At 38.7% G+C, this 16476-nt stretch overlaps 1 protein-coding gene across 1 annotated transcript; it reads left to right on the forward strand.

The window, feature by feature from the left end:
* The first annotated feature begins 685 nt into the window (after nt 1–685).
* sox21b (SRY-box transcription factor 21b) lies at nt 686–2566 on the forward strand. The gene has a single exon (XM_051906972.1). It carries the CDS (start codon nt 1597–1599, stop codon nt 2338–2340), a length of 744 nt encoding a protein of 247 aa, XP_051762932.1. The 5' UTR covers nt 686–1596; the 3' UTR covers nt 2341–2566.
* Nucleotides 2567–16476: the final 13910 nt, after the last annotated feature.

Consider the following 16476-nt stretch of genomic DNA (forward strand, 5'->3'; position numbering starts at 1 on the left):
CTGATAAGACTGGATCTGTAAATGAATTAGATGCTTTGACTTTCGACTTGGCTAATAATAATAATAATAATAATAATAGTAATAATAAAGGATCAATTTCTGTTTAAAAAAATGCCCCGTATTTCTGCAATAATATTAAGATGAAAAGGGTCTGACAACAGGTTCCTATGAGACCCTTTGCAATTAAATGATTTTTCCCACTCGTTAAAAGCTGTCATTTTAACTATCATTTTAATAATAGGGAACAACAGTGAAGGTGCGGGCAGAATCCACTTAAACATACAATTTACACAAGGACTCTCTCAGATATCTGTAATTGCACAGTCAAATATTCCTCAAGCTAATTTTCGGGTGCCTGGAAAATCCTTTGAAGTCGGAGAAGAAGAAGCGAAGAAGAAGAAGAAGAAGTTTTAGTGCGATAAACACCTCGCGCTTTATCTAGCTTATTAATGTTTTACTGAAAATATTCAGATAAATTAAAGAAGACTTCCTTTCATTTGGTCAAGACAGAAAGGACACACTTTGGCAGATGATATTTTTGCGATGTATTGCACTAAAATTCAACGTTTAACTTTTTCCTTATCATTAATTATAAAAAACAGTAGAGTAGGCAATATATTACACATCAGTAGAAATTTCATTCTGTGCAAATTCATTGATCAGGTCTAACCAAAGTAGGATACATAAATAAAAAACGCGTTTTATTATGTTATATCTGCTAAATGCGATTCCAATATTGAACCAAACCAGAGCGTTAAAATGCAAATTAGTCAAAAAGCCTTAAATAAATCCCGAAATCGCTTCACCTGAGAAGGTAACCATAGCAACAGTCCAGCGATTTTTGTTAGGATCATCACTGGACGGGACACTGACAAAATATAAAAATACTAATATTATTTCTAAACGATAAAGATTTACATGCCACAAAACAAACAAACAAAAAAAAACTTAAAAAAAAAAAAAAAAAAAACACAAGTGTGAAAGAAACCTTATTTTTTTTCTAGCGAAATGTCCTATTTTAAAAGCGATTGTAAAATTGGCGCGCGCTGACGTTGAGTACGCTATTATTAAAGAGCATTCTTCTGCTGTGTCCTGGACACACACACACACACACACACGATGTAGGATTGCTTTTCTCTCTGAGCAAAGTGAGTTTATCATTTCACTCTCGTCCTCGCGCTGGGTGGGATTTTGGAGCGCCCGAGGTCTGACAGATGTAGTGCGCATGCGCCGAAGGCCCTTTCAGTACCTGCCAGTGCGCTCATTATTTCACATGTTGCAACTCTCGGCTGACAATCACTCGATTTAAGTTATCAGCGGCGGTGGCTTCACCATGGTGAAGAGGAAAACAAAAAGCGAGCACAGCTGAGGAGGAAGACTTGTTTATCTCTTCGACTTCATCTGACACTTTTTTCAGGATATACTAACAACAATGCATCTGAGAACATTGCTTTCGTGAAAGTTAAAGCCGCATTGGACTTGTTTTTCTGCAGAATGAAGCGCTAATCCTTGAAGTAAAGCTCTTTGTTACATAGCGCGATTTTAGATAAAGTAATCTACCCCTGCCATTGGATTTTTACCTGACCAGGTGCGATCATGTCCAAGCCCATGGATCACGTTAAGCGTCCCATGAACGCGTTCATGGTGTGGTCCCGAGCGCAGCGGCGGAAAATGGCCCAAGAGAACCCGAAAATGCATAATTCCGAGATCAGCAAGCGACTCGGAGCGGAGTGGAAACTTCTGACGGAGTCCGAGAAGAGGCCGTTCATTGACGAGGCGAAGCGACTGCGGGCGATGCACATGAAGGAACACCCTGACTACAAATACAGACCCAGGCGAAAGCCCAAGACTTTAATGAAGAAGGACAAATTCGCCTTCCCGATGGCGTATAATCTGGGAGAGCACGAGGCGCTGAAAGTGGGCGGCTTGCCGAGCGGAGCGCTCTCCGAGTCTCTGATGAGCAACCCGGACAAGGCAGCGGCGGCGGCGGCGGCAGCGGCGGCCCGGGTGTTCTTCAACCCTTCCATGTCCGCGAACCCCTATTCGTTTTTTGACCTTGGCTCAAAAATGACCGAACTTTCCCCACCATCGTTCCCCTACGCCTCACCGCTGGGTTACCCGACAGCGGCGACGGCTTTCTCCGGAGCGGGCTCTGTCGGCACCGGGGCACATGCCCACACGCACTCGCACCCATCGCCGGGTAACCCGGGCTACATGATCCCGTGTAACTGCGCGGCTTGGCCGTCTGCGGGGCTTCAGCCCCCTCTTGCCTACATTTTACTACCTGGAATGGGAAAACCACCACTTGAACCGTATCCCGCGTACGCAGCGGCGTTATGAGACTCTGGACTATAGTGAGGAAAAAGTTTTTAAATGTGAAACAAATGCAATGCACGAACCTGAACATGTGATCGTCATATCAGATATCACGTGTGTTTGTATCATGATTAACGCCTTGATGTAAGGTAACTCTCTGACATTCTGTTCGGCGTGGAAATGAATGATGGGTCGAGCGAGTCCGGTTTGCCCTTATCAATGTGAATAAATGTGCGAAAATAAGGACTAACCTGTTGACTCTGTAACTGAGAAGATCGCTCAATGCTGTTAACGTGGTTGCATAGCTATACTGGAGGAAAAAAAGTACATTGTTTAATTCTGAAACTCAACCTCAATGAATCCCGTTTGTTGCTGTAAATGTGTACAGTTTTATTAAACCACATCTAGTTAGTGCTCTACATGCCGGAGCTCTTGGACTAGAAATCAGGTGTATATTTTGAGTTTCAAATGGATGTGTGTAATATTTATTGTTCAGTCAGTGAAAACCCTATTTGTTGGACACGCCGTGTTCCTTTGATATTTGCACAACGGGAGACCATGAGCACTTATAAGTGTAATTTAATGAAAAGAAACACATGAAATAATAATAATAACATGCCCGAGTTTATGAGATTTCAAGGGTTCTGGTCCGACATATTCTACATCACAGATTGTCAGATGCGTTCACATAAAGAAGTCAGTTCGTTTTTTACTAACTCGAAGTGAAATTGTATGTTATATATGTTTTGCATAATTATATGTACTTATCGTTCATTTATTGAACAAGGGGGATATAATAAAGCGTATGCGGAAAAAAAAGGAAATTGCTCTGTAGTTCTTGAACAAGATTTGTATCTCGGATGCCTTTACTTGGTCGGAGCAGGTGAAGTGTAAAGTATCCTCTAAAGGACGCTTTTGTTCAGGCTTTGAATAGAATTACTCAGAATTCTAAAGCAAGTCTTTGTAATCAAGAGCCAAAATCCCGATTTATCACAACTCAAATCATGAATAGGAAGGAAGATAAAGCTGAGGAGTTTCGCTACTTTTTAAAGCCCCACAAGCAGAAAAACGAAACCGTTCAGGCCTCCAGTTCTTGGGATCTTTTAGTCAAGGCCCACATAGAGAAAAAAATAAACATATTATATAGCTTTATTATATTATTAATTAATTCTGACACGTAACGGATTTAAATAAGACGTGTATAGGCTAATTCACAATATGCTCCTCGTCGGGTCGTTCTTAATGTAAACTGCCCTCTTAGATTACATTAAGAAGTTAATTCATACGGCTCAGACCAATTATGCAAAACTAATTTGGACTGTCCAGGGATAATTACCTCCGCCACGGTTAATTGAATCTTTTGACTGGCCTGTATTCTCTATTGTAAAGGCGCGATCGCTGCTCTCCACGGAACTTCCGGCTCCGCTTTGGACAAGTGACCTTGTTTCACTTGTTATGAACCAGACAAACCAACAAATCACAGACATATATTTATATGCACACTGATGTGAGGGGCAACTTGTCAAGAATGAGCGTTTATTAATTTCAGATTAGCTTCCTGATATTTTATCGTTTGCAACAGCTATAGATTATTAATATTAGTGTTCACGCTTTTACCAAAATACTGATTTGTCTGAAAGATTTGCATTTCAATGCAACTTTCAAAGTAGATATTTCAGAGCAGCTGTCCTCAACTTTTAAACAAATCATTTATCATTCACTCTAAAAAATGCTGGGTTAAAAAAACAACCCAAGTTGGGTTGAAAATGGACAAACCCAGCAATTGGGTTGTTTTGACCCAGTGGTTGGGTTAAATGTTTAACCAACCTGCTGGGTAGTTTTATGTAACGCAACTATTTTTTAAAAAATTACTATACTGTTTGCTTAAAATGAACCCAAAGTATGTTGGAAATTAACATTTCTTAATATGTTTAATGAACATTTAATGAATAATAATTAAACAATAAACATGTATTAAATTGCTTATTAATAAATGTTCACCTTTTGCTTATTATTGATTTTTAATTTCCAACATATTTTGGGTTAATTTTAATCCATTCATATAGTCAATTTTAAACAATAGTTGAGTTAAATAAAACTGCCCCCAAACATTTAACCCAATCGCTGGGTTTGTCCATTTTCAACCCAACTTGGGTTGTTTTTAACCCAGCATTTTTTAGGAAGTGTGTGTGTTTACCTTTACACTGTAAAAATGAGCTGTTGGTGTGTTAATGATTATTTCTACCTGCTCTGACTCGGTAATATGAAGTATCTTTATGATTAGAATGAAACTGAAATATAACTCGTTAAGTTACCTGACAAAAGCATTTTTTTCTAGGTTTCTCTATATTATGAAAGCCTGTGAAACGCCTGAAAAGGTCGCCAGCTCCTCAAAAGAGCGCACATTACCAGCCCAGTGACCATTTTCCCTTTTTTTCCCCTCTCTCTGCTCTCTTTTCTCCCTTCGCTTTACTCTGAGGAAAAAAGGGGGCACTAACTGAAAGAACTTTGTCTCCCTTCAGTAGGAGCATTTAGACAGTCGAGGAGGTTTTGTCTGGGAACAAAACCTGAGTTGGGAGGCCTTTGTGAGCCTGTTGTTTGTTGAAGTGGAGCTCAGCAAAAAGCGCCTGCTTTCCCTCATTGTGCTTAAAGCAATCAGTGGTATTTGGAAAACTGTTAGCATTGTGCACTTCTTCTGTGTTCATTGTTGAGGATTTCTTTTCACAAGGTTTTTTTTTTCTTCCCCCCTTTTTTTTCAGGCAATCCAGCTGGCCGGGGTGAATAGCGCTGCAATGTGTACACGCTTTGTCCCTGCGAGTCCTTCAAGTAGCCCACACTGAATAGAGTGAGTTGACACTGGATGACAGTGAAACAACATAATAAAAAATACATGAGCGCATGAATGGAGCCAGGCGCATAAATAAATAAAATGGGTGACCAAAACTGGATAAACTGAATGACAAAACGGTGAAAGGGGAACAAAAAGATATTTAACACGGCAGATTAGCATTAGAAAGCCATCTACAAAGCAGAACAATTGATGAATGCGTTTACAGGCCAAGAAAGGAATGAACTAAATGGCTTTTGAATAGATATGCTTCTTCCAGATCCAATGGGAAAGGTAGAGATGCAACTATTCAAACAACCACATGAGAAAATCTTTTGACGAATGGAAGAATGTTTGCAGAAGCAAAACGTGCGAAAAGGTTACGACTGTAACCGAGGTAAGTGTAGATATGTCGAGGTTTTGTGCAAATATTCTCTCTCAACTATCATCATCAGGTGGCATGTGATATGCAAAGTTGTGTTTTCCTGGTATAACAGCACAAATCACACACCACAAATGAAGTTTCGTCAGAAACCAACACAGTATCAGCGATGGAAGTCAGACTGGGATTTTTCACCGTATTTCACAGTACATCGATAGTATCAGATGACAGACGAGGAAAAAAGCCACATTTATCCAACCTAACAATCCTTTGAGGAACTGAACATGGACGATTGGTTTCAAAGCCGTCATTGATTTTTAGCGATTTGATCCTTTTCAGCCTCACTAAACACTCCAGCCATGATAATAGAAGTTTCCGCTCATGGCCCAAAAATCCTCTGTGTTGCTTCGACACACAAAAGATTTTTTTCAAGTGTGTAAAGGTGCTTCTCTGTGTTGGAAATACAGCAACACGACGACACTGAAAATAGACCTGCTGATACCTGAAATGGAAAAAAGAGAAGAAATAATATTTGACATGAGATTTTCCAAAGGTGGTACAGTGAATAAAAAGCATTTGCACTTCTAAAACATTTCCATCAGAAGGATTTATAGCCCGATAAATCATGCAAATATTGTTGATTTTTTCTTCTTCTTCTGGCCAGTTGTTACAAGTAATTTATCAATTTCTGCTGCCAAACATTGGCACAAGAACAACTGCATCCTTCCTTCCTTATACCGCGATCTGAAAAAATATTACATATTACAGAAATACAAATATTAAGACGCCTCCATGTTCAAAAATAAAAGTCAAGTCACCTTTATTTCTACAATACAGATTCAATGAAGTTCAGTTCAGCTGTAAAAGGACATCAGTGTCATTATTCAGTTCAGTGTTGAATTCAGTAAAACTCATAACATAAACAACATAAAATCTGATGAACTTGAGATGCCAAACAATGAAAGATGCTCCAAACTTAAACAAGTTGGCAAAACTCAAAAAAAATTGAGGAAATCAGTTCCATTAAAATGTTTAAGTTAAGAAATTCTAAGTTTAAGCAAGCAGAACTGGCAGATTTTTATTTTGTACATTTTAGTTGTTCTTAACTTGAAATGTTTGAGTACACTAATTCATAATTTTAACTTAAAATTTTCATGTAATCTCAATGTGAACATTTTTATTAGTGTAAACTCAAGTTCGTCTAAATTAAAGGAAATAAGTTCATAAAACTCAAAACAATGAAACAGTTCAGTTTACTTAAAATATATAATTTCTGTGAACTTGAAAGAAAAAGAAAGTTCTATATACTCATGAAAGTTAAATTGTTTAATTTAAGTTTGTCCTACTCAAACCAATTCATTATTTTTAGCGTTAGGGTTTACATATGTGATATAAACACAAAGGAGACAAAACAAGTCATGTTGGTGGTAAACTATTGTACAAATAATAACAAATCTGTTCTTTATAAAACGGAATAATAAGAGAATAACTTTTAAATGTTAAATTGTGCAGGAATAATATAATGTATGGAATACAATTTTTCACGCGGAATCAGATTGATGGAAAATAAGTTTTGTGAATGTTTCTGTACTCAGAAGTGTCAGGACTCGTGATGTAACTCCATGTCATTTTTCAGCAGAGAGGTAGTTTACAGCGTCTCAAAGCCCTCTCTGGCTCCTCCAGCTCATTTAAGGCAAATTAAAGTGTGAAAAAGTCTCTCCCGCAGCAATCGCTCCATCGTGAGGGCCTTGTGTCAAGCGTGTTTATGGGCCAATGGACTGTATTACCTGTAATCTCTGCCACATTTCCTTACTTCAGGAGGGCAAAAAACCCAAAATTATCTCGCATTCCACCTTTACCGCAACATCTTGACGTGTCCAATCGAAGCTTCAGAACTCGCCCGTGTCGCTGTGCCCAAGGTCACTAGCAGAAATGAGATATACGCTCACATAAACACCGCACGTCTTCTGAAGTCTGAACTCAGTACTTAAAAGAGCAAGTTTGTGTCAAGGTATTGTGCACAATAAGCCACGTACAGCAGCAGGGCCCTGAGGAGCGCTGGAAATCACATGATGGAAATTGGAAAGACACACTCACTCTCAGCGTGAGACGGGCGACACTTCGAATCCAAACAAACCGGCCGTCCTCGTCCGTCACCCGTGAAGCAGTGCACTGTGGGACGAGCCTGTGTACAGATCCACATGCACTTTCATATACAAACCATAAACACATAACAGCATGACAATATTCATTATCTGGAGTAAGATGCATTCAAAACAATATTTACACTCTTGGAAATAAAGTCTCTGTCACTGTAAAAAAGAATTGTTGCTTTACCTTAAAAAGTAAGTTACATGAGTTCACTGAAATTAAAAATATGAGTTAATACAATGAAGGCGATTGGTTTATTCAACAGAAACTCAAAATATTATGTTATCTGAACCACATTAATTATCTAAGTTGAGTTGACAAAAGAAAAAATGTTGTGATAAATCATGAAAACAATTGTTTACAGTGTAGTTCTTGACTCTTAAATGATTGCAGAATAATATCATGTTTAACATTTTTTTTTCTAAATGATAAAGTATGTTTGCGAGCTGTTTAATTCATACAGTTTATTTAAAATAATAAAAAATGAATGAATGCATAAAATCATCCCATGATGGAACCCCTGAAAGGTTCAATATAGAACCTCTTCTTCTAAGAGTTCAGGAAAAGCTGGCCTACAGTTCTTAAAACCACAACTGAAATGTCTTTATTTTAAATATATGATTGGGTTGTTTTAACCCAGAGATTGGGTTGTTTGAACCCAGCGACTGGGTTGTTTTAACCCAGCGATTGGGTTGTTTTAACACAGCGATTGTGTTGTTTTAACCCAGCGAATGGGTTGTTTGAACCCAGCGACTGGGTTGTTTTAACCCAGAGATTGGGTTAAATGTTTGTCCAATCTGTTGGGTAGTTTTATTTAACTCAACTATTGTTTAAAAATGACTGTATTTCTTGAACCCAAAATATGTTGGAAATTAACATTTATTAATGTTTAATAAATGAACATTAATAATAAGTTTAATGAATAATAATTAAACAATAAACATGTATTAAATTGCTTATTAATAAATGTTCATCTTTTGATTATTATTGTTTCCTTTAGTGATTATGTGTCTGATTTTTAATTTCCAACATATTTTGGGTTCATTTTAATCCAGTCATATAGTAATTTTTAAACAATAGTTGAGTTAAATAAAACTACCCAGCAGGTTTGACAAACATTTAACCCAACCACTGGGTTAAAACAACCCAATCGCTGGGATTGTCCATTTTCACCCCAACTTGGGTTGTTTTAACCCAGCATTTTTTAGAGTGTAGTATATCAAACTATTACAGACAGTGTTTTTTATAAGAAAAAAAAAAATGTTTCTAAGGATAAAATAATCTTCAGACTGCAGAATATTTGCATATTGATGCTGTCCTATATTTCGTTTTGGATTATTTACACAATAAAGGCTTTTTGAAACATTGGCATCTTTTCACATGCTTGCATATTTAAAATGTCCTCTGTCCCAGAAATTTTAAAAAAATGTGTGAAACGTCGGAGAAACACACACTTTAAAACACACACTTTAAAACACACATGTTCTTTGAGAAACATTCTGTCAGCTGACGTGACGGTTTTGTTCATTCTCTAGTTAACTGCTGGCGGAGATTGTCTGCCATCATATTAAATTCTCTGGTTCTGAGGGTAAAATGTATCAGTGAGAAATAGAAAATAATGAATCTGAAGAAGTTTTAGCCTCAGGAATAGTCAGAAAGTATGATATCCTCCTATGAGACGCACACGGGCAGAAGCAGATAAGTACCTGGCAGTCGCTGCACTCGAACCTACACACGCCTGTCAATAAAGCAGATTATTTCTGCGCTGAGATTACAGCCTTAATGAGAAGGACTGATTCTCGCTCATTTGCTCCAAAACTACTCTTGAGGTTCCCTTCTCGCCTCCCACAGGATTTCTGCAAGTGTTCATAATAATAATAATAGTAATTATTATTGTTGGTGCAAAAAAATCCTCACTGACTTTAATTTGTATGGCTTCATTTATTCGTATTTCAACAGGATTATTTAAGCACGACCTGCTCTGAATTCCACATATTATCACTTACATACTGACATATACATATGGATTTACCCTACAGCGTTACATGCTAATGTGGAAAATCCTTCGCCCGATCTCTCAGAGTACACGGAATATACGAGATCCTAATGTATATTTACGCAATATGGCACTCGAAGATGAATATAGTCACATCTAAAATGTGTCAAACGATTCTGTTTTATTCTATCATAGATCATATTCTAATCTATCATATCATATCCTATTCTATTCTATTTTATTCTATTCTACACTCTAAAAACTGCTGGGTTTAAAACCACCCAAGTTGGGTTGAAAATGGACAAACCCAGCAATTGGGTTAAATGTTTGCCCAACATTTTATAAAACGGTTAGTTCCTGTCCTTGAGTCTGATTGGTCAATAGCTGTGTTTTATTCACAATAAAACACGGCTATGACCGCTTCACCCAACGGTTCTGTGTATCACTACACAACACCCTTAGCAACCACTCTTAGCAACGTAAACTATGTTCTCAATTGATATTGTTCATTGAAGCTTACAGTATTATGTAGAAGAGTATTGTGAGAAAGAGATCAAGTGAGCGAGTTTATTACCTGCATTGAGATTTAGCATTTTCCTTCAGGTCAGTCTTATGTTCAGAATAAAAATCTGTTTAAATGTCCGATGTATTATCTTGTCCTTTTAACAGTTAAGGGGTTTTCCCGTGACTGACAGCGCTAGTCGAAGCATTTGTCAGTTGCATCTTGTTCCGTGTTCACAACAATTTAGTCTTTTCAATATAAAAGTCTTCGCTACTGACTGACACACTCATAAAGACAGTCTTTGCCGCCATCTAATGGCGTAATAATGTAACTTCTGTTGCTGTTCACGGTCAGGGACAATTTTTTTGGCGGAAGGAAGGCATGGTGATTTTACTTCATGAAAGTTGCACTGATACATATTTTTGGCTTTAATATTTGTATTGTGTGGTAACCGTTTTATAAAAGCAATAAGGTACTCGAGGCTAGTGCTGTATCGTGAATAAGTCACGGCTAAAGGGGTTACTCCACTTCACGTTGTGCCTAACAACGCCCTTCAGCCGTGACTTATTCACGATACAGCACAGCCTCTCGTACCTTATTGCTTACTTCCAACATATTTTGGGTTCATTATAAAAAGGAATACAGTCATTTTTAAACAATAGTTGAGTTAAATAAAACTACCCAGCAGGTTGGACAAACATTTAACCCAACCACTGTGTTAAAACAACCCAATCGCTGGGTTAAAACATCCCTTTCGCTGGGTTAAATCAACCCATTCGCTGGGTTAAAACAACCCTTTCGCTGGGTTAAATCAACCCATTCGCTGGGTTAAAACAACCCTTTCGCTGGGTTAAATCAACCCTTTCGCTGGGTTAAATCAACCCATTCGCTGGGTTAAAACAACCCTTTCGCTGGGTTAAATCAACCCATTCGCTGGGTTAAATCAACCCATTCGCTGGGTTAAAACAACCCTTTCGCTGGGTTAAAACAACCCTTTCGCTGGGTTAAATCAACCCATTCGCTGGGTTAAAACAACCCTTTCGCTGGGTTAAAACAACCCTTTCGCTGGGTTAAATCAACCCATTCGCTGGGTTAAATCAACCCATTCGCTGTGTTAAAACAACCCTTTCGCTGGGTTAAATCAACCCATTCGCTGGGTTAAATCAACCCATTCGCTGTGTTAAAACAACCCTTTCGCTGGGTTAAATCAACCCATTCGCTGTGTTAAAACAACCCTTTCGCTGGGTTAAATCAACCCATTCGCTGGGTTAAAACAACCCTTTCGCTGGGTTAAATCAACCCATTCGCTGTGTTAAAACAACCCTTTCGCTGGGTTAAAACAACCCTTTCGCTGGGTTAAAACAACCCTTCTGCTGGGTTAAATCAACCCATTTGCTGGGTTAAAACAACCCTTCTGCTGGGTTAAATCAACCCATTTGCTGGGTTAAAACAACCCTTTCACTGTGTTAAATCAACCCATTTGCTAGGTTAAAACAACCCATTCGCTGGGTTAAAACAACCTTTTCGCTGGGTTAAAACAACCCTTCTGCTGGGTTAAATCAACCCATTTGCTGGGTTAAAACAACCCTTCTGCTGGGTTAAATCAACCCATTTGCTGGGTTAAAACAACCCTTCTGCTGGGTTAAATTAACCCATTTGCTGGGTTAAAACAACCCTTTCGCTGGGTTAAATCAACCCATTCGTTGGGTTAAAACAACCAAATTGTCCATTTGGGTTGTTTTTAACCCAGCATTTTTTAGAGTGTATCATTTATCATATCATATCATATCATCATATCTTATTCTATTCTATTCTATTCTATTCTATTCTATTCTATTCTATCCTATTCTATTCTATTCCAGTGTCAGCTGGTGGTCTGTGACCCAAAACTGATGCAGCTCACAATGCTAAACACAAATAATAAAATGCAACCAAACATATACACTTCGCATATAAACAAGCTTACAAACTTTTTAAAAAGAGGTAGAAAACACGTCCAATAGCTTTTGCTGTTAATGTCAAATGTGATGCATCCAGTAATATATATTATATATATATATATATATATATATATATATATATATATAGCCCAGTGCTTGTACTCAAATCACCACTGGATCATATTATTTTATATACTTTACAACGGACAAAATATGGCAAAATCTGCATATATATTACGAAATAAAAATAATATGCATATATATTATTTTATATATTTTATGACAGGTAAATTGCAAGGTTTTTCTGCTACAGAGAACCACAACTGAACGTTTGTGACAAAACAACAAACACACAACAATGTTTTAAACACTCAAATAAATGTCATTTTCTTGCAATTTGCTACAGCAACCGAAAGCACTTTTTCAAGGGCCGGTTCATGCAGAACTGGAACAAACAGTGACTCTAATAACACACTTAATCTATTTGGAACGCTCCTTCTTACAGAATGAATCCATAGTGGGAATCACAACTAAACATACACTGATCAGTTCATGTGGAGTTAATCGCAAAAACACCAGAAAACAATGATTAAAACACAATTCAATACAGAATCTGCGTTCGTTCTGAATTAAAGAGAAACTGGAGGACGATGTGTTGATTTTGACACTAATTTGAATCTTCTCGAACAGACACACAATTAAAATCTGTATTTTCACAGTGAAAAGATGCTGGATATCACGGGCTGCTCATGAATTGCAAAACTTGTTTGCCTTTTTTTCTCCACGTTGTCTTCTCAACACGTCGCTCGTCAATATGTCAACAGTGAAAACTTTTCCAGAAAGTTCCGAGAATGCCGTTGTTTGTATTGATCTTCATAAACTCTTTTCTAACCCACGAGTGTGTTTGAAACCTCGAATAACCTTCAGACCTTTCCTCCGCTCCCTCATTGTCGATACGGCAGCGATGCATTGAAAAAGACGCGCATTCTGACTTAAACTGGATCATTAGGATGAAATGTGCACCGAAATATCGTCGGCAGCACCGTGCTCTGAGCAGACGAGTGTTTGTGTATGTAGGACAGCGTGTAAACGCCATCATTAGGCTGTTAATGTCAGACTCATTGCGCTCCAGTGTCACTCTGAACACTCCTCCTGATATTAGCTTAACAAATGCAGTTTGATGCAGGATAAATAAATGTTCAAACGCTCATGTTTAGGTATTGAATGTCTGCACATCTGTGGTGTCCCGGTAATTTGATTTACAATCAGAGGTGACAGGCTGGTGGGATCTGGCAGAGTCGGAGAGAGAGAGAGAGATTTATTAACACAACCTCGCCTATGAAAAGTTCTTTGTCAAAATCATGCTATTTATACATTGTAAAAGTATTCGACTTTGTATTCAAAGTTCCTGTGCTGAAATATCTATATTTAATTAAGAGATCTGATGTGGAGAAACGACCCGTTATTGATCTTTTTCATACATTCAGAGATTGTCTCAGATGCATAAGAGAGATAACAATTAAAACATGAATCAATAGTTGCCATCCAGTAAGAGAATATGAGTTTGAGGCATTATTGAGAAACTCAAAAACCAACAACCTCTCTCTCTCTCTCTCTCTCTTAGAGATCTTTTTCTCATTACATGTGTGTGTATTGTGATGTATGTATTGAATGCATGTACTGTTTGCATAGTTTTTGGCATTTTATATGACAAATATTGGATAAAAGCGTCTGCTAAATGCATATACATGTAAATATCTGGATTGCGTACCAAAGCTTTTTCTCTTGTAAATGCTGAAGATTTCTTTCCTAAGGCGAAGCACAGAATTAAGAATCCAAATCACAGATTACAATGCGGCATATATGTGAGAGCTGATGCAGAATAAAGCAGGAGAGAGAGAGAAGTATCTCCTTTAACGCAGGACCTGAAACGCTCGTGTTTGGCAAACACGCCTGACCCAAATTTTCTGCCCCCTTCCTCCTCTGTAAGATGCTTTTGCAATCCTCGCGCCCCGAGGGCGACAACAACGTTTCCTTTAAGGAAGGGGAATACGCCTGCCAATGCCTTTCCATATAGCACGCTTAATGAAAGATCAACGCCGCCAATATAAGTCTTTCTTGTAGCAATAATTAGTGAGGGATCCGCACTCCAACAAGCCGGTTTGCTGAGTTAATACCAAAGGCAGATTACAGGCGGTGCCAAAGAGTGCCCTGGCATGTAGCTGGCAGTCTTTCCCCCTCAAAAAAAGAAAAAGCTTGACATCACATTAGCACACGGTCAAGGAGTTACATCCTAACACTTCCATAATCTGCTTTCCTGCACAATTAGCCTGCCATAATAAGTGTGTGTGGCGAGCTTCGCCCGCGCTCTCGGGGCCGTGCGTGTGACACGGAGACGCGGAGATTAGGAGCCCCGCCGGGTCCCCAAGGGCCCGTTCTCTGGAATTAAGGCCCAGTGTCTCATGGAGCTCACTTACCTACAAATGAGGGAGAGAAACATGTGCTGAAGTGAAGTGAATCGAGAGAGAGCTCCGAAACTCCAGTGTGACTCCAGAACTTGAGCTGAGGAATCAAACAGAACGCAGAACGGAATTATGGAAACACATTTAAATTTATCGAAATACATGTTTTATTTACAGTATTCTGAATTAAAATGTATTTTTCTCCTGTATATATATATATATATATATTACATATATTAATATAATACATAATGTGTGTGTGTGTGTGTGTATATATATATATATATATATATATATATATATGTGTGTGTGTGTGTGTGTGTATATATATATATATATATATATATATACATAAAATCTCCTTTTTAATTCTGATCTAAATAATAATTCATTACATTAAATGAATTGAGTTTTATTGCTCTAATTACCCCATAGGCCACCTAGGAAGTTCTAATCTAATTCTTGTCATGTTGAACTAAATGTTTTGGATTTCAGTAAAATCCGACTCCACAGGCCAATTCGGTTCAGTTCGAATTCCGACTCCGGAGCCAGAACTCAAATTCAGAATTTTCTCTCGCGGCTCGTCTCAAGCTCGTACGCAAAGTCTCGAGGAAAGTCTGTGGAAGAGAACGAAGTAGCGACAAGAATGAGATGACGAGGAGCAGAGAGAAGGGAAGAAGAGGGAAAAACACACACACACACACACACACACACACACACACACACACACACACGCTGATGACACCCGGTTCCATTCTTCCGCTCTTTCCTTTTCTCCGCTCGGCGCCTGGCAGCACGGAAGGGCTAAGCTGGGAGCTGTAATGTCATTAAATTGCAAATGCTTTTTTTCTTCCTTGCCGACACACACTGTTTACTTATCTGGCAAAAACATATGTTGGAAGGAATCCGTTAAATTCTGCCCATTGCCTTGGGTGAAAGTGCAATAGAAACGGACCCACTGAGCACCTTCAGTTGTCTCCTTTTAGCACTTTGCCTTATCTACAAGGCTGCTTAGCAGCAAACTGGCGAGTTCAATGAAAAATGAAGATACAGCGCGAGATTAGGGCCGAGAACAGTGAGAGGTAGACAGCTGGCGGAGAGGGTCATCCTGTCGCAAATGATTTTCAACTCCCCTCCTTTTCCATCTGCATAAATGACTATTTTTAAGGCATCTCTCGCGCCTGTATATTTTTCCCACTCTGTCACACATTTAATTTCACGCCCCGTGTTCTGAATATGCTTAAATGCATATCTCCGATGCACCTTTAAGCCCACGGAAAGAGGACTTTGGGGGAGGGAGAGATGGGACGTGCCGTAGAGATGCCGAGAGGATGCCGGGAAGGGGCGGCTCGGCAAAATTAAAGATAAAATGGTGTGATTTGCACTACAAGTCTATTACTTTATGGCATTTACATAAAGTTTACCTCTGCAATTCCACCAGTTTTTCTTCCTCTCCTTCTTTCCCTTCCTCCGGACCACCTTCCCGTCGATCAGCCGCTTGAGCTCGTATAAATATGTATAAATCTTTGTTTGGGGGGAAAATAGAACTCCAGAATCGACAGAAAGTTTGAAGGGTGCACTTTGCTGGCGTGAGCGCGGGTGATCTGCGTTCTACCCACAATGCCCCGGGAGAAGGACGAGCGTCACAGATCGGCTGTTTCTCGTCGAGGACGTCAGATGATGTTTCTCCTGAAAGAAAGACAGATCTCAAAGTGACTCAAACACTCATTAATGCTGTTGATCTGCAGATCTCACTGATGGGGAGAAAAAGGTGCATTTTAATCTGAAATGGGATCTTGTGGTTTCTGAGCTGTTTTTGTTTGCTTGTTTGTTTGTTTATGTATGCGTTTATTTGTATATGCTGAAATGGGATATTGTTGTTCCTGAGCAGTTTTATGAT

Source organism: Ctenopharyngodon idella, chromosome 9 (genome assembly GCF_019924925.1).
Source record: "Ctenopharyngodon idella isolate HZGC_01 chromosome 9, HZGC01, whole genome shotgun sequence".
NCBI lineage: Eukaryota > Metazoa > Chordata > Actinopteri > Cypriniformes > Xenocyprididae > Ctenopharyngodon > Ctenopharyngodon idella.